This window comes from Manis pentadactyla, chromosome 1 (genome assembly GCF_030020395.1).
Source record: "Manis pentadactyla isolate mManPen7 chromosome 1, mManPen7.hap1, whole genome shotgun sequence".
Lineage (NCBI taxonomy): Eukaryota > Metazoa > Chordata > Mammalia > Pholidota > Manidae > Manis > Manis pentadactyla.
This window is the reverse complement of record NC_080019.1, coordinates 200,235,778-200,253,926: the sequence shown is the minus strand read 5'-3', so window position 1 is coordinate 200,253,926 and position 18,149 is coordinate 200,235,778. Positions and strand designations below refer to the sequence as shown.

The following is an 18,149-nucleotide window of genomic DNA, read 5'->3' as shown; positions in this document are numbered from 1 at the left end:
TATAGAGTGTTCAACTTGGACATTGGGAGAAACTATGACTTTATCATATCTTCCCTTTCTTTGAAAATAGCTAACTATGGACAGTTGTTTCGGATTGATTGATGTGCAAGTAATTGAGTGACAGTGTTAGAACCAACAAATCTTAAAAAGAAAAAATCCTGTTTATGTAAGTATTTTATTTTAAAGAAGATTGGGTAATAGATAAAACATAACAACACCATCCAGACACTGGTATTGCTGACATTTTTATATATTTCCTTTTTCTTTTATAATGCTGTTTTAAAAAAAAGTTTGCTCATATTGCATATGAGGTTTTGTACCTTTTGTCTTAATAAGTGAAATACTGTAAGCATATTCATGTACTTACATATTGCAGAAAGGCCCATTATGTTGAGGTGTTAACATTTTTCCTCCTGATTACCAAAATATGCTTACAGGGTTGGAAGATAAAATAAAGGTGGAGACATCCCTTCTGTAACCCTTCCACTTAGTCCTTTGATATAAATTCTTCCATCTTTAGCTCTCCTCCCTGGAGATAACTAGAGATTGTTTCTCTTTTGTATGAGTTCTTCAGTATTCATAAAAGCATTTACCATTCTCTTCATTACTTATTTAGAAAATTTTGGCTACTTAACCAACCTTGATTGAGAAGTAGATGCAAAATCTAGAAACTTTGAAGTCATGGGGAAATTGGACTTTTTAGGTTGTTTTCAGTTTGGGGACTATTTTAATTGAATAGTATTATGGTGAAGGTTTTTGTGTACAAAGTCTTTTCTGAATTTAGAATCATTTCCTCTGAAGAGCTTTCTGGAGCCTTCAGAAGGTACGTCCACTCTCTTGCAGACCATCCTCCCTGCCGCTGCCCAGGACGTTTATTACCGGGATGAGATTGGCAATGTGTCCACCAGCCACCTCCTCATTTTGGATGACTCTGTAGAGATGGAAATTCGGCCTCGCTTCCCTCTCTTTGGTGGATGGAAGACCCATTACATCGTTGGCTACAACCTCCCAAGCTATGAGTACCTCTATAATTTGGGTCAGTCTTCAATAGTTAGGTAGTAGAAAGGGGGAGATTCTTTGTCCTTAGTTTCTTACATGTTTTTGTTAGTTGGTTTTTTTGCTTGTTTTGACAATTGCCAGTTCCTTTAGATGGGGGAGGAGTGTTCTCTGGTCATTCTTAGAAAGGCTGGGATATCAGGAACAACCATTCATGGTGGATACATGTTACTTTTGTAAAAGTAATACATGCCTATGGTATAGTAAAGATCCTCTTATCCCCAGGTCTTTGTAAGATGGAATTGCTTAAATTCTTTTAAATTGAGGTATTTAAAAAATAAAAATTCAGAGAACAATAGACACTTTTACACAAGCACCCAGAGCTAATGATTGTAAACATTTTGTCATATTTTCTTCAAGCCTTTTTAATACAAAATAAAACAGAAAACCATGCAAATGTATAGCTCAGTAAATTTTTTTTTTTTTTTGGAGAGGGCATCTCTCATATTTATTGATCAAATAAATGGTTGTTAACAACAATAAAATTCTGTATAGGGGACTCAATGCTCAATACACAATCATTAATCCACCCCAAGCCTAATTCTTGTCAGTCTCCAATCTTCTGACGCATAACGAACAAGTTCTTACATGGTGAACAAATTCTTACGTAGTGAATAAGTTCTTACATGGTGAACAGTACAAGGGCAGTCATCACAGAAACTTTAGGTTTTGATCACGCATTATGAACTATAAACAATCAGGTCAAATATGAATATTCGTTTGATTTTTATACTTGATTTATATGTGAATCCCACATTTCTCCCTTATTATTATTATTATTATTACTTTTTTAAATAAAATGCTGAAGTGGTAGGTAGATGCAAGATAAAGGTAGAAAACATAGTTTAGTTTTGTAAGAGAGCAAATGTAGATGATCAGGTGTGTGCCTGTAGACTAAGTGTTAATCCAAGCTAGACAAGGGCAATAAAACATCCATGGATGCAGAAGATTTCTCTCAAAATGGGGGTGAGGTTCTAAGCCTCACCTCTGTTGTTCCCCAATTTCTCACCTGATGGCCCCCCTGCAACTGTGCCTGTCTTAGGTTGTTCCTCCCTTGAGGAATCTTACCCATCTCTGGCTAACCAGTCAACTTCCGGGGCCATACAGGGAAATGTAAAGTTGGCAAGTGAGAGAGAGGAAATATTGTTTGAAAAGGTTAGCTTTTTACTTCTTTGCAGATGTATGCCCTGTGGCTTTTATGCCCAGTATTTGTCTTGAGGTATCTTTACCACTTGGAAGAATTATGATACTCGGTAAATGCGATTTGAGGCATGAATTCTATTTAAGGTTTGTAATTAGGAAGGAAGAAGAAAAGCTATCGGAGTAGCAGACGGAAGAAAACATGGGAAGATTGATTATTTCCTTGACATATCTTCTTGTAGAGTAACTTCAGCATGTATAGGTTTTAAACTACTAATTAAATTGCATACACACATTAACATAATAGGAATACAGTTACATAACCAAAGCAGACCTATAATTACCAGCCATCTCCAGTGAAACCAAGAAAACCAGTTAGGCACCCTAGGCATTTGTGAAAACTTATCTATGACCTGGTGGATATTGTCCAAACTGAACTTGAACAGTCTGAGAGAAATCAGACAAATTAAACAACCCATTCTTGGGGACTGTTCACATCCCATATGTTCTTTTAACAGTAGATAGTCTGTAGTCGTAAGATTTTGGAGCGCTACAACTTGCACTTCTCCTAATTCTTGGTTGAGTTCCAACAGTATAGATCCAGTCAAATTTATTGTTTTACTGTATGCACAGGCCAGCTTAGATATCTCCTTCTTCATTCCCATGGCAAGTCCAGGAACCAGTGGGATGAATGCAGCTACAACTGCAGCATAGCCTGGATCTTTGTTGAGGTTTTTTGATGGTCATCTTCTGGCATGAGTCTTCCAGAGAGTGCAGATGTTGGAAGTTCTTTTTCATATCGTATCTTAGTTCATTTTCTGGGTAGCCAAATTAGGCTTTGATCCTCTGTATAAACACAAACAGACCCGTTGCCCACACTTTGATATGCCCTTTATACCATTGTGAGGAAGTCATTGGAGGTCACCACACAGGAACTGCTTTTTTTAATTAATTAATTATTTATTTATTTAATTTTTTTTTTTTAAGAGGAAGGAATATTATCAGAAAAATGTACCTCCATAGCCGGTCATCTGACACCCTTTAAGTGATCAAAATTAAGGATATTTAAAGCATGCATTAATCGTTGATTTACAGTTAGTTTTATCCTATCAGGGAGTAATCCCCCTTTTCTTTCTTTTTTTTTCTTGTTTAATCTACACTTACATGAAGAATATTATGTTTACTAGGCTCTCCCCTATACCAGGTCCCCCCTGTAAACCCCTTTACAGTCATTGTCCATCAGCATAGCAAAATGTAGAATCACTACTTGTCTTCTCTGTGTTGTACAGCCCTCCCCTTTCTCCCACCCCCCCATGCATGCTAATCTTAATACCCCCCTTCTACTCCCCCCCTTATCCCTCCCTACCCACCCATCCTCCCCAGTCCCTTTCCCTTTGGTACCTGTTAGTCCATTCTTGGGTTCTGTGATTCCACTGCTGTTTTGTTCCTTCAATTTTTCCTTTGTTCTTATACTCCACAGAAGAGTGAAATCATTTGGTATTTCTCTTTCTCCGCTTGGCTTATTTCACTGAGCATAATACCCTCCAGCTCCATCCATGTTGCTGCAAATGGTAGGATTTGCCCTCTTCTTATGGCTGAGTAGTATTCCATTATGTATATGTACCACATCTTCTTTATCCATTCATCTACCAATGGACATTTAGGTTGCTTCCAATTCTTGGCTATTGTAAATAGTGCTGCGATAAACATAGGGGTGCATCTGTCTTTCTCAAACTTGATTGCTGCGTTCTTAGGGTAAATTGCTAGGAGTGGAATTCCTGGGTCAAATGGTAAGTCTGTTTTGAGCATTTTGATGAACCTCCATACTGCTTTCCACAATGGTTGAACTAATTTACATTCCCACCAGCAGTGTAGGAGGGTTCCCCTTTCTCCGCAACCTCGCCAACATTTGTTGTTGTTTGTCTTTTGGATGGTAGCCATCCTTACTGGTGTGAGGTGATACCTCATTGTAGTTTTAATTTGCATTTCTCTGATAATTAGTGATGTGGCGCATCTTTTCATGTGTTTGTTGGCCATCTCTTTGTATTTCTTTTGTGGAGAACTGTTCAGTTCCTCTGCCCATTTTTTAATTGGATTATTTGTTTTTTGTTTGTTGAGGCGTGTGAGCTCTGTATATATTTTGGATGTCAAGCCTTTATCGGATCTGTCATTTACAAATATATTCTCCCATACTGTAGGGTTCCTTTTTGTTCTATTGATGGTTTCTTTTGCTGTACAGAAGCTTTTCAGCTTAATATAGTCCCACTTGTTCATTTTTGCTGTTGTTTTCCTTGCCCGGGGAGATATGTTCAAGAAGAGGTCACTTATGTTTATGTCAAAGAGGTTTTTGCCTATGTTTTTTTCCAAGAGTTTAATGGTTTCATGACTTACATTCAGGTCTTTGATCCATTTTGAATTTACTTTTGTATATGGGGTTAGACAATGGTCCTGTTTCATTCTCCTACACGTAGCTGTCCAGTTTTACCAGCACCATCTGTTGAAGAGACTGTCATTTCCCCATTGTATGTCCATGGCTCCTTTATCAAATATTAATTGACCATATATGTTTGAGTTAATGTCTGGAGTCTCTATTCTGTTCCACTGGTCTGTGGCTCTGTTCTTGTGCCTGTACCAAATTGTCTTGATTACTATGGCTTTATAGTAGAGCTTGAAGTTGGGGAGTGAGATCCCCCCTACTTTATTCTTCTTTCTCAGGATTGCTTTGGCTATTTGGGGTCTTTGGTGTTTCCATATGAATTTTTGAATTATTTGTTCCACTTCATTGAAGAATGTTGTTGGTAATTTGATAGGGATTGCATCAAATCTGTATATTGTTTTGGGCAGGATGGCCATTTTGACGATATTAATTCTTCCTAGCCACGAGCATGGGATGAGTTTCCATTTGTTAGTGTCCCCTTTAATTTCTCTTAAGAGTGACTTGTAGTTTTCAGAGTATAGGTCTTTCACTTCTTTGGTTAGATTTATTCCTAGGTATTTCATTCTTTTTGATGCTATTGTGAATGGAATTGTTTTCCTGATTTCTCTTTCTATTGGTTCATTGTTAGTGTATAGGAAAGCCACAGATTTCTGTGTGTTAATTTTGTATCCTGCAACTTTGCTGTATTCCAATATCAGTTCTAGTAGTTTTGGAGTGGAGTCTTTAGGGTTTTTTATGTAAAATATCATGTCATCTGCAAATAGTGACAGTTTAGCTCTTCTTTACCAATCTGGATTCCTTGTATTTCTTTGTTTTGTCTAATTGCCGTGGCCAGGACCTCCAGTACTATCTTAAATAACAGTGGGGAGAGTGGGCATCCCTGTCTTGTTCCCGATCTCAGAGGAAAACCTTTCAACTTCTCGCTGTTCAGTATGATGCTGGCTGTGGGTTTATAATATATGGCCTTTATTATGTTGAGGTACTTGCCCTCTATACCCATTTTGCTGAGAGTTTATATCATGAATGGATGTTGAATTTTGTCGAATGCTTTTTCAGCATCTATGGAGATTATCATGTTGCTTTTGTCTTTCTTTTTGTTTATGTGGTGGAAGATGTTGATGGATTTTCAAATGTTGTACCATCCTTGCATCCCTGGGATGAATCCCACTTGGTCGTGGTGTATAATCCTTTTGATATATTTTTGAATTTGGTTTGCTAGTATTTTATTGAGTATTTTTGCATCTATGTTCATCAGGGACATTGGTCTGTAATTTTCTTTTTTGGTGGGGTCTTTGCTTGGTTTTGGTATTAGGGTGATGTTGGCTTCATAGAATGTGTTTGGGAGTATTCCCTCCTCTTCTATGTTTTGGAAATCTTTAAGAAGAATGGGTATTATGTCTTCTCTGTGTGTCTGATAAAATTCCGAGGTAAATCCGTCTGGCCCGGGGGTTTTGTTCTTGGGAATTTTTTTGATTACCTTTTCAATTTCTTTGCTTGTAATTGGTTTGTTTAACTTTTGTGTTTCTTCCTTGGTCAGTCTTGGAAGGTCGTATTTTTCTAGGAAGTTGTCCATTTCTTCTAGGTTTTCCAGCTTGTTGGCATATAGGTTTTCATAGTAGTCTTTAATAATTCTTTGTATTTCTGTGGAGTCTGTCGTGATTTTTCCGTTCTCATTTCTGATTCTGTTGATTTGTGTTGATTCTCTTTTTCTCTTAATAAGTTTGGCTACTGGCTTATCTATTTTGTTTATTTTCTCGTAGAACCAGCTCTTGGTTTCATTGATTTTTGCTATTGTTTTATTCTTCTCAATTTTGTTTATTTCTTCTCTGATCTTTATTATGTCCCTCCTTCTGCTGACTTTAGGCCTCATTTGTTCTTCTTTTTCCAATTTCGATAATTATGATGTTAGACTATTCATTTGGGATTGTTCTTCCTTCTTCAAGTGTGCCTGAATCGCTATATACTTTCCTCTTAAGACTGCTTTTGCTGTGTCCCACAGAAGTTGGGGCTTTGTGTTTTTGTTGTCATTTATTTCTATATATTGCTGGATCTCTATTTTAATTTGTTTGTTGATCCATTGATTATTTAGGAGCATGTTGTTAAGTCTCCATATGTTTGTGAGCCTTTTTGTTTTCTTTGTAGAATTTATTTCTAGTTTTATACCTTTGTGGTCTGAAAAATTGGTTGGTAGAATTTCAATATTTTGGATTTTGCTGAGGCCTTTTTGTGGGCTAGTATGTGGTCTATTCTGGAGAATGTTCCATGTGCAGTTGAGAAGAATGTATATCCTGTTGCTTTTGGATGTAGAGTTCTATAGATGTCTATTAGGTCCATCTGTTCTACTGTGTTGTTCAGTGTTTCCGTGTCCTTACTTATTTTCTGCCCGGTGGATCTATCCTTTGGGGTGAGTGGTGTATTGAAGTCTCCTAAAATGAATGCATTGCAGTCTATTTCCCCCTTTAGTTCTGTTAGTATTTGTTTCACATATGCTGGTGCACCTGTGTTGGGTGCATATATATTTAGAATGGTTATATCCTCTTGTTGGACTGAACCCTTTATCATTATGTAGTGTCCTTCTTTATCTCTTGTTACTGTCTTTGTTTTGAAGTCTATTTTGTCTGATATTAGTACTGCAACCGCTGCTTTCTTCTCGCTGTTGTTTGCCTGAAATATGTTTTTCCATCCCTTGACTTTTAGTCTGTACATGTCTTTGGGTTTGAGGTGAGTTTCTTGTAAGCAGCATGTAGATGGGTTTTGCTTTTTTATCCATTCTATTACTCTGTGTCTTTTGATTGGTGCGTTAAGTCCATTTACATTTAGGGTGACTATTGAAAGATATGTACTTATTGCCATTGCAGGCTTTAAATTCGTGGTTACCAAAGGTTCAAGGTTAGCCTCTTTAGTATCTTACTGCCTTACTTAGCTCGCTTATTGAGCTGTTATATAGACTGTCTGAAGATTCTTTTCTTCTCTCCCTTCTTATTCCTCCTCCTCCATTCTTCATATGTTGGGTATTTTGTTCTGTGCTCTTTTTAGGAGTGTTCCCATCTAGAGCAGTCCCTGTAAGATGTCCTGTAGAGGTGGTTTGTGGGAAGGAAATTCCCTCAGCTTTTGCTTGTCTGGGAATTGTTTAATCCCTCCTTCATATTTAAATGATAGTTGTGCTGGATATAGTATCCTTGGTTCAAGGCCCTTCTGTTTCATTGCATTAAATATATCATGCCATTCTCTTCTGGCCTGTAGGGTTTCTGTCGAGAAGTCTGACGTTAGCTTGATGGGTTTTCCTTTATAGGTGACCTTTTTCTCTCTAGCTGCCTTTAAAACTCTTTCCTTGTCCTTGATCTTTGCCATTTTAATTATTACGTGTCTTGGTGTTGTCCTCCTTGGATCCTTTCTGTTGGGGGTTCTGTGTATTTCCGTGGTCTGTTCGATTATTTCCTCCCCCAGTTTGGGGAAGTTTCCAGAAATTATTTCTTCCAAGATACTTTCCATCCATTTTCCTCTCTTCTTCTTCTGGTACCCCTATAATACGGATATTGTTCCTTTTGGATTGGTCACACAGTTCTCTTAATATTGTTTCATTCCTGGAGATCCTTTTATCTCTCTCTGCATCAGCTTCTATGCGTTCCTGTTCTCTGATTTCAATTCCATCAATGGCCTCTTGCATTCTATCCATTCTGCTTATAAACCCTTCCAGTGTTTGTTTCATTTCTGCAATCTCCTTTCTGGCATCTGTGATCTACTTCCGGACTTCATCCCATTTCTCTTGCGTATTTCTCTGCATCTCTGTCAGCATGTTTATGATTTTTATTTTGAATTCTTTGTCAGGAGGACTGGTTACGTCTGTCTCCTTCTCTGGTGTCTCTGTGATCTTGGTTTGCCAGTAATTTTGTCTTTTCATGGTGTTAGGAATAGTTTGCAGAGCTGGGACGAGTGACGGCTGGAAGAACTTCCCATCTTGTTGGTTTGTGGCCTTCCTCTCCTGGGAGAACAGTGGCCTGTAGTGGCTTGTGCTGGGCAGCTGCGCGCAGACAGGGTTTCTGCTTCCTGCCCGGCTGCTATGGAGTTTATCTCCACTGTTGCTGTGGGCGTGGCCTGGCTCAGGCTGCTCTGCTCCAAAATGGTGGAGTCGTGTTGGAGGGGGAGCGGCAGGGAGGCTATTTATCTCCGTAAGGGGCCTCCGTGCTCCCTGCAGCCCAGGGGATTAGAGTGCCCAGAGATTCCCAGATTCCCTACCTCTGGACTAAGTGTCCCGCCCTGCCCCTTTAAGACTTCCAAAAAGCACCCGCCAAAACAAAACAACGACCACAAAAAAAAAAAATGGCCACTCGTTTTTCTTTATTCTCCAGTGCCAACCTCAGGCACCCACTCACCGGTCTTGCTGCCCTGTTTCCCAGTATTGGTGTCCCTGTCCCTTTAAGACTTCCAAAAAGCACTTGCCAAAACAAAAGAACAACAACAACAAAAAAAATGGCCGCTCGCTTTTCTTTTGACCTCTGGTGCCGGCCTCCGTTACCCGCTCACCGTTCTTGCTGCTCTGTTTCCCTAGTATCCAGGGCCCCGCGCATGCACTGTCTGCACTCTGGTCCGGATGGCTGGGGCTGAGTGTTTAGCAGTCCTGGTCTCCCTCTCCCTCCTGCTCCGACTCCTCTCCTCCCGCCGGGAGCTGGGGGGAGGGGTGCTCGGGTCCTGCCGTGCCGGGGCTTGTATCTTACCCCCTTTGCGAGGTGCTGGGTTCTCGCAGGTGTGGATGTGGTCTGTCCTGTGTCCTCTGGTCTTTATTCTAGGAAGAGTTATCTTTGTTATATTTTCATAGATATATGTGGTTTTGGGGGGGAGATTTCCACTGCTCTACTCACACCGCCATCTTGGCTCCACCCCTAGCTCAGTATATTTTATAAGAGGAACAAATTTTCCAGCTGCTCAGGAGGCCCTCTTCCTTTCCCCAGTAGTAGTCACCATTCTGACTTAGTAATCACTTTCTTGAGTTTCTCCAGTTTTACCACTGAAGTGTACTTGTCTAGGTAGTCTCTTAGTTTTGCCTTTACGGAAAGTGTAATTTGTCTTACCAGTCCCAATTAATCATGGCTTCCTTCTCCATCTTTTTCCTTAAATTGTTCTGTTGAAGCGCTTGAGCCCACTTGTCATGTAAGCATTGTGGATTTTGCTGACTGCTTACTCATTGTGCATGTCAATACAGTCCTGCCTTCTGTATTTGCTGTAAATTGATATCCATCCTTGGAGACTTGATCAGACTTGGGTTTGATCCCTTTAGCAAGACCCCACTGATGATGTGTCCTCATCAGAGCATGCAGTGAGTGGTGTCTGGTGCCTCCCGGTGGGAGCTCAGTGCCTAGATTCTAGTTCTGCAAATCACTGATCTAAGCCTAGCATTTCTTTTGGATTTATTAGGTGTATTTTGTAAGGTGACACTTCCCGTTATCTACTCCGTGGTTTCCCAGTGTTGCAGGGAAAACACTTGATTATTTTCCGTTTTATTTACTGGATGACCAGTAAAGTTTTTCTCTTAATTGTTATATACTTCATATGTTTAATCATTTTATGGGCTTTATTTGCAGTGATTATCCCATTTGAAGCTCACTCTAAGTTCCTGAATCCTTTGGACATGACCCTATTCATTTCTGTTAGCTTCCTTGCTGCCTTAGGAGAAGATATTCCAGGCTCAACTCATGTATTTTCTGTCCCAGACCTCAAATTGGACGTTTCTCCCCAAAACTATTTTCTTCTCTTGGAAAAAAGGTGTTTTTAAAAAAATTTTGATATCATTAATGTGCAATTACTTGAACAACATTATGGTTATTAGACTGCCCCCATTATCAAGTCCCCACCACATACCCCATTACAGTCACTGTCTATCAGCATAGTAAGATGCTATAGAATCATTACTTGTCTTCTCTGTATATACTGCCTTTCCCGTGTCCCCTGCCTACATTATGCGTACTAATCGTAATGCCCCATTTCCCCCCTTATCCCTCCCTTCCCACCCACCCTCCCCAGTCCCTTTCCCTTTGGTAACTGTTAGTACATTCTTGGGTTCTGTAGTCTGCTGCTGTTTAGTTCCTTCAGTTTTTTTCTTTGTTCTTACACTCCACAGATGAGTGAAATCATTTGGTAGTCTTTCTCTGCCTGGCTTATTTCACTGAGCATAATACCCTCGAGCTCCATCCATGTTGTTGCAAATGGTAGGATTTGTTTTCTTATGCCTGAGTAATATTCCACCGTGTATATGTACCACATCTTCTTTATCCATTCATCTACTGATGGACACTTAGGTCGCTTCCATTTCTTGGGTATTGTAAATAGTGCTGCAATAAACATAGGGATGATCTGTCTTTTTCAAACTGGGCTGCTGCATTCTTAGGTTAAATTCGTAGGAGTGGAATTCCTGGGTCAAATGGTATTTCTATTTTGAGTTTTTTGAGGAACCTCCATACTGCTTTCCACAACGGTTGAACTAGTTTACATTCCCACCAGCAGTGTAGGAGGGTTCCCGTTTCTCCACATCCTCGCCAACATTTGTTGTTTGTCTTTTGGATGTTGGGCATCCTAACTGGTGTGAGGTGATATCTCATTGTGGTTTTAATGTGCATTTCTCTGATGATTAGTGACGTGGAGCATCTTTTCATGTGCCTGTTTGGAGAAAAGGTGTTTTAAGATCACAGTCTGAGAAGTAGGAATGCCGACAGCTGTTGGGCTGGTCAATTTCTAGGTCTTCTCAATTGACAGCCAGGTGAATGTACTATGTACTATGTCTGTGTGTAAAAACCATGAATTCATAAACTTCCAGGTTACTTCCAAGTATGACCTATAGGGATTTTCTCCTGTATTATATCTGTATCTAATTCCATATCAAGAATCCTGGATCTGAAGGAAACACGGGGTGACAAAATTACAGTATGCTGTATTTGTTTATCCCACATCGAATATACAAGTCTCAATAAAAACGGTCATACTACTACCACTTCCAATCGGATGGCTGAATAGTGTTAAAGACCTTTCATATTTTTGCATATCCTCCCCGTGTCTTTGGTATGCTGTGCGCTCATCGTCAGGACAAACAGCCATCACACAGTGTTCCCTCTTGTAATTTGATCTTAGTTCTACAGGGAGCTCTGTATTCAGTGCTCACCGGTAGGCCTTGCGATGCTCGACTGCTCTGGTCATTTTGGTTGTGTGAAGCTCAGTCTCTATTGTGTTCCTTAGGCAGGGCTTGAGGGCATAAGTGCTTACATGTCGATGACAGGATGTGCCTTTTGTGCTTAAAGTCACTTGCTGAATACAAAAATCCTTGGCTTACGTGTCTTTCCTTCAATATCTTAAAATGTTACTTCTGATTTTGGGGGGGTATACATAAAGTATTCCTGTCAAAGTAGGATGAGATCTAGTTTCTTCCCCCTGTAAGTCATGTGTTCTTTTTATCTGGATGTTGAAGGGATTCTTTCTTTAAAGTTGAACATTTCTGCTAGAACATGTTGTGGCGTGGCCGTGGTAGCTCTGGGTTGCTCTTCCTGGGTGGGTGGGCTTTGTGTTCTTCCAGCTTAGAGCTTCACACCTTTTTGAAAGTCTGCTCCTGGGGGCTACTGTTAATTTTGTGTTGAGACTTTGCCCGTCTTCAGTATTTGGCAATTTCTCTTGACTCTTTCCTTCATTTAAAACTTTTCTTCTTTTCACCTTTTATTTTTCATAGGGCCTTACTGTTTCATATCCTCCTATTCCTTCTAGCTTAGACTTCATTTCTAAAACAATTTTTTATTTTGGAATTTTTCCCTGACTTGAGTCACTTTTCTGAATTTCTCTAAGTCTGGTTTATGTTGCTCTTTCATGATACATATGTCATTTTTATAATTTTAGCTTGTTTTGATATAATGAGGACAGTACTGATTTGTTTTCAGGTATGTTTCATTTTCTATAGGGACATTCTTTTTGTAGATTTTTAATATAAATTACTCTAAGAGGAGCACCATGAGACTTCTCTGTTGCTCATTTTTACCGTGAACGTTTAGTGTGGGATTGTAACCACCCTGTTCTCTGTTGTTTCAGCGTGGTATTTAAAAGTCTGGTGGCGTGCTTGTAAAAGTCTGGTGGCGTGCTTGCTCCGCTTTCCCTGGCTGTATTCCTGTAGTGCTGTTGTCCCTGATGCTTTCTTTTGATGCCTCAACTAAGGAATGATTCCTTAGTGTAGGGTGCTGTCCCAGACGGGGGGCTCTGATGGGCTTTTCCAAGTACTCAGGGACTAGACTGCACTAGGCTTGCAGATCTGTGGGTCTATTTTACTTAACTGCTATGCAGGGGTGGGACTCCTGACCATCAGCTGTTTTCCCATTGGAGAGAACGCTCTCTGGTGAATATTATTGTTTGTTGGGGGCTCTTCTGTTCTCAGGTCTGTCAGTTGCCCTGTTGCCTCCCTCGGCTTTTGCTTTCTCCTCCACAGACACTAATGTGCAGGTCTGATGGCCACTGGTGCTTTGACACACACCCCCCTTTGTATTTTGGGGTTCATGGAGATGCCTTCTTATCTAGTTTTGTTAATATGGTCCATGGGTTTTTGGTTTCCCTATCTAGTTGCTCTGTGTAGACATTGGGGAAGACCTAAAAGTGCTGCCACCATGACCTCTGTACCTTCCAGAATCTTCCAGCTCATTAGCTTTAGCTGGCATGTCTGTGTTCCTCTCTGAGCAGATGAGAGTGCTCCTGCTCTTACCTTCCCTCCAGCCCCTGTGCCCTTTTCTGTTGGTCACATCATTGCCTGTGTCTGCTTGATCCTTCAGGGGACCAGTATGCACTGAAGATGAGGTTTGTGGACCATGTGTTTGATGAGCAAGTCATAGACTCTCTGACGGTGAAGATCATCTTGCCCGAAGGGGCCAAGTGAGTGTGACTGTTCTTTTCTTTGCTTCTGTTGCTCCACTGGGGCCCTGTTGGTACCTCAGGGGCCAGCTGTTTTCTAGGGGCATAGAGTAGGTGCTCAGCACGTCACTTTGACCGTAGTTGAAACATAAAGGTTAAACTCAAATGAGGGCACAAGATATATTTACAAAACTGTCCCCCAGGAGCAGGCCTTGCATGGCAGGGGCAGTATCCAGTGTTGCCTGAGCAGGCCGAGGGGCTTGTGTTGGGTAGAGTGCACGGGAGCACAGTGTGGGCCGGGTCACTCTGAAGGGCAGGCCAGAACCGGGGATGCTGGGGAGTGCAGGCTGTGGGGAGGTGGTGTTGCCTCAGCAGAGTGGTCTGATACTCAGGGCTCTCTGGCAGGGGGCAGCTGGCTCAGGAGGCCTGGTGTTCCTTGGGGCCTGAGGGCAGTGTAGTGGAGTGTGAACTTTGTGGCTCTGGAGTCCCCCTGAGCCTTGGGACTCTCCCACCCCTCCATAAAGCTCGCTGGTCAGTGCCATTTGTCTGAGGCACTTCTTCCTTCCCATCTGCCTCCAGGAACATCCAGGTTGACAGTCCCTATGACATCAGCCGTTCCCCGGATGAGCTGCACTACACCTACCTGGACACATTTGGCCGCCCTGTGATTGTTGCCTTCAAGAAAAACCTGGTAGAACAGCACATTCAGGACATCGTGGTCAGTGGCTCCACTGCTCTGCCTTCTGTCTGTGCCTTCCTCCCCTGAGAATGGTACTGGGGCCCAAGGACTTGCCCATCTTTATCTTCCCTCCTTGGGCTGCAGTGGCTTGGGCACAGCCTGGGGTGGGGAGCCTGGATGACAGTAGGCCTGGAGGCTCCGGGGTTCTGAGTCCGAGCAGCCCTGTAAATGCCCACCTTCCTGGTTCTCCCTCCAGGTCCACTACACGTTCAACAAGGTGCTCATGCTGCAGGAGCCCCTACTGGTGGTGGCTGCATTCTACATTTTGTTCTTCACAGTCATCATCTATGTCAGGCTGGACTTTTCCATCACAAAGGTACCCTCCCTTTTGGCTTTCTCCCTATCTTTCGGTTATTTTGCACCTTGCTAATGTGTTTCATTGCTTACCAGGGCACTGGTCCTCTCCACAAGCCCAAGGCAGGCAGTCTCCACACCTGTGGCCTCTGCTAATCCCTACTGTAAAAACGCCTTGTTTTTGTTGCTGTGATCACAATGTGCGATGTTAAGTGAGACAGATTGCTACTGGCGGGTGAGCAATGTGGGGATGAGGCAACCATCCCAGTATGTGGTTTTGGCGCTGAGAAGGGGACCCACAGAAAAGGTGGCAAAAGGCATTCATCTGGAGGGAGCAGTCTGTGGGACAGCAGAGAGCGCTTTAGTGGAACCTGTGGGAGCAGTGGGGTCTGCGTGGACAAAGACATCGATCTAGTTGGGTCCTCAGACTAGTGAGGCTGTCCAAGGGCAGCTTCTGTATGCAGAGACTATATGCTTATATATCTTATGTATCTTCATATATGTGTGCCCTGCAGTTGTAGCATTTACTACCGATGTCTGTCTGAATCTGTTACTGCTCTGGTGGTTGAAAAACTATGATTCCTTTTACATTGTTAGTTGGCATTCTACTGAAGGAATAGTTTTTCTTACTACCTGATGGATTAGCTGGTTGATTGGATTCTTATTTTATTCCATGGGTTACTGTCTAGTGGTGCTATTTATTTTGATGCTCAAATTGCCCCAGATTTGACTTTTTTGTGTCTCCATCATGTTTTTGGAGCACTTTATTATTGTTGGCACACCACCACGCTTCAGGCGTAACTCGTATTTTGTGGAGCACTCTGGCATCAGGACTCTTTTTCACCTCTGTCTGCCCTGCTGGACTAAGGAGGAAATGTCTGTTTCATCTTTATGTCCCCCTTCCTGCCCTTTGCTGAACTGGTCCGGATTCAGTGTCACCAAGGGTTTGATTCTCTGACTTGCCACGAAGACAGCTGCTCTTGTTTGCACAGATGAGGGTGGGTGCTCTTTGGGAGGTTGGCATCACCCATAGTGTCTCTTCCTCAGGATCCAGCTGCAGAGGCCAGGATGAAGGTGGCCTGCATCACAGAGCAGGTCTTGACCCTGGTGAATAAGAGAATAGGTCTCTACCGACACTTTGACGAGACTGTCAATAGGTACAAACAGTCCCGGGATGTGTCTACCCTCAACAGCGGCAAGAAGAGCCTGGAGACGGAACACAAAGCCTTGACTAGTGAGATTGCACTGCTGCAGTCCAAGCTGAAGGCAGAGGGCTCTGACCTGTGTGACAAAGTAAGTGTCTGCCGTCACTGAGTCACTCGGCTCATTGCTCCTTGCCATGTTCTGGGGATTGTACCTGACGGTCTAGAGCCCCACCTGGCCGCTCTGCCTGGGCTACACACCAGGCAGCTCTGCTCTTGGCTAGCTCATGGGGTAACATCACACCCAGCCAGAGACTTGTCGTGTGGTGCCCACCCTTGTGGTGGAACAAGAAATTTTGGGGTCTTGGTTGTGAACTGGGTTTGGAGAAAGCTCTGCTAGCCTGTCCACATGGCCGGTTTTGTAAGCAGCTGCTTCCTTTCCCGGAGGCCAGACTGCACAGGCCTCTAGGCTGCTCATGCTTTGGTAAGAAGAACCTAGACTTAGAATTGTGGGTTTAATCCAGGTTCTGATTCAGATTTAGAAAACCTGGGCAAGTTACTGAACTTCTGTGCTTCGGTTTCCTCATCGGTAAAATGGGGGTTCTTGGTATTTATCTCTCAGTGGCTGGAGATGTGTAAAAAGTTACTGCATGGGAAGAGCTGAGAACCCTGCTTGGAATGTGTTGTGACAGCATTCTTGTTACCTGTAAATGAGGATGAGAAGCTCCTCAGGGTCCCTGAGCCCCCCTGTCCACGTTCCACTCTCAGCACTCCCTTTTCATAGCACCTGCCACTTTCTGAAACAGTTTATTCATGTGCTTACGTATTTATTATCTGTCAGCTTGATGAGGGTGAGATGTCCAGTCTGTCTTCACTACTATTTTCCTGAGCCTAGAATCATGCCTAGCACTATGCCTCTCTAAGTATTTGCTGAATTTTGAATGACTGTGACCATAAAAGTCTCCAGCCTGACACCCAGTAGGTGATCATGGGGAATCGTTTCATCCCGCTGCTACCCGCCCTGCCACTGGACTTGCCTCACTGAGTCCCTGGGCCTAATTTGTCAAGCTGAAGGGAACAGAATGAGCGCTCTGAGTTCCTTCAGGGTGCCAGCACCATGCCAGGTGCCTTCATGTATTTTCATACTCAGTCCTTATAATCTTCTTCAATAGCTGAGGCCCAGAGATGATGAAGAGACTTGCTTACAGGGTCAGAGCTTGAAGGAACAGGGTTTGTAGGGGGTGAAGCTGGCATTGGAAGCCAGACCTGTCTGTCTCCCTCCACAGCCAGCCTTTTCTGCTGTGGGAGCTTGGGTTCTGTAGGATCCTGGGAGGTGGTGGGCCCTGCTGAATGTGCATGGGAGGAGCGCTAGTAAGCCCTGCCCTGTTCTTGCCCTGGCCAGGTGAGCGAAATGCAGAAACTGGATGCACAGGTCAAGGAGCTGGTGCTGAAGTCGGCAGTGGAAGCTGAGCGGCTGGTGGCCGGCAAGCTTAAGAAGGACACGTACATCGAGAATGAGAAACTCATCTCTGCAAAGCGACAGGAGCTTGTCACCAAGATCGACCACATCCTAGATGCTCTGTAGTCCCCATGCATTGTCACCAGGGTGGGCCCGGGGTGCTGCACTTACAGATGACAGGTTGGGGGGTGATGGGCAGGGTGAACATGGAGGCCAATGAATGCAACCATCTGTATTTTGCAAAAAACTTGAAGGAAGAGAAGCCAGGCCCTGCCTCAGGTGACACAGAAGCTTAGTTTTTGTCCTTAACACGTTTCTTTAAAAAAAAAAACAAACCCAAAACTTAAATCCCATTAAAAACAAAATATCTTCATGTTTTGAACAGAGGAAATTTTGGAGGTCGGTTTTGTTTCGAAGCCTAGGATGTTCTTTCAGCCCATAAGCCCCCTTTTTTACTGCCTTTCTGATTCCTAATGGTTGGGTATTTTTCAAGTATGTGTGTTTTTAAAAGCATGTGTGGCCAAATGAAAATAAAGCAGGGACTGTGACCATTTGTGTTTGTTCTGTTGAAAATCTCTCATAACTTATTTCTTAGGGGACAGTACTTTTATCAAGTGCTTTTTATCTAAACAATGGATTTGCTCCTCAGCATGTTTGCATGTCAGGTATTGGCTACATTTTACATGTTAGAACACTTGAGGCCACAGGGGTCAATTGGCCTACATATGGTCACAGGACAGGGTGGTGAAGTGAGGGCTCTGTTCGTGTATTTTTTGAGTGCCTGTTCTGTACTATTGTGCATCACATGCTCTACTAGGCCCTAAAGAGACAATGATGAGCACAGTTAGAGATGGTTGTACAGCATACAGATGGTCAAGTGATGGATTACAAATTCATAGTCACAAATGGACAAAACTATGCGAGGGAAAGGGGCAAAGGGTCCTCTGATGGTGTGTACTGGAGAGTTCTGGGCATAATCTGGATGGCACTGGGAGTTGGGGAAAGTTGCCCTGA

At 42.6% G+C, this 18,149-nt stretch overlaps 1 protein-coding gene across 1 annotated transcript in view; it reads left to right on the top strand.

Moving 5' to 3' along the window:
• RPN1 (ribophorin I) overlaps positions 1 to 17,688 on the top strand; it is a 45,353-nt gene extending 27,665 nt beyond the window's left edge. Inside the window, exons 5-10 of the mRNA XM_036911543.2 lie at positions 844 to 1,036; positions 13,423 to 13,522; positions 14,081 to 14,219; positions 14,437 to 14,556; positions 15,582 to 15,827; positions 17,079 to 17,688. Coding sequence (XP_036767438.1) covers positions 844 to 1,036; positions 13,423 to 13,522; positions 14,081 to 14,219; positions 14,437 to 14,556; positions 15,582 to 15,827; positions 17,079 to 17,261 — 981 coding nt within the window. The 3' untranslated portion in view covers positions 17,262 to 17,688. The remainder of the gene's footprint in view (positions 1 to 843; positions 1,037 to 13,422; positions 13,523 to 14,080; positions 14,220 to 14,436; positions 14,557 to 15,581; positions 15,828 to 17,078) is intronic.
• Positions 17,689 to 18,149: the final 461 nt, after the last annotated feature.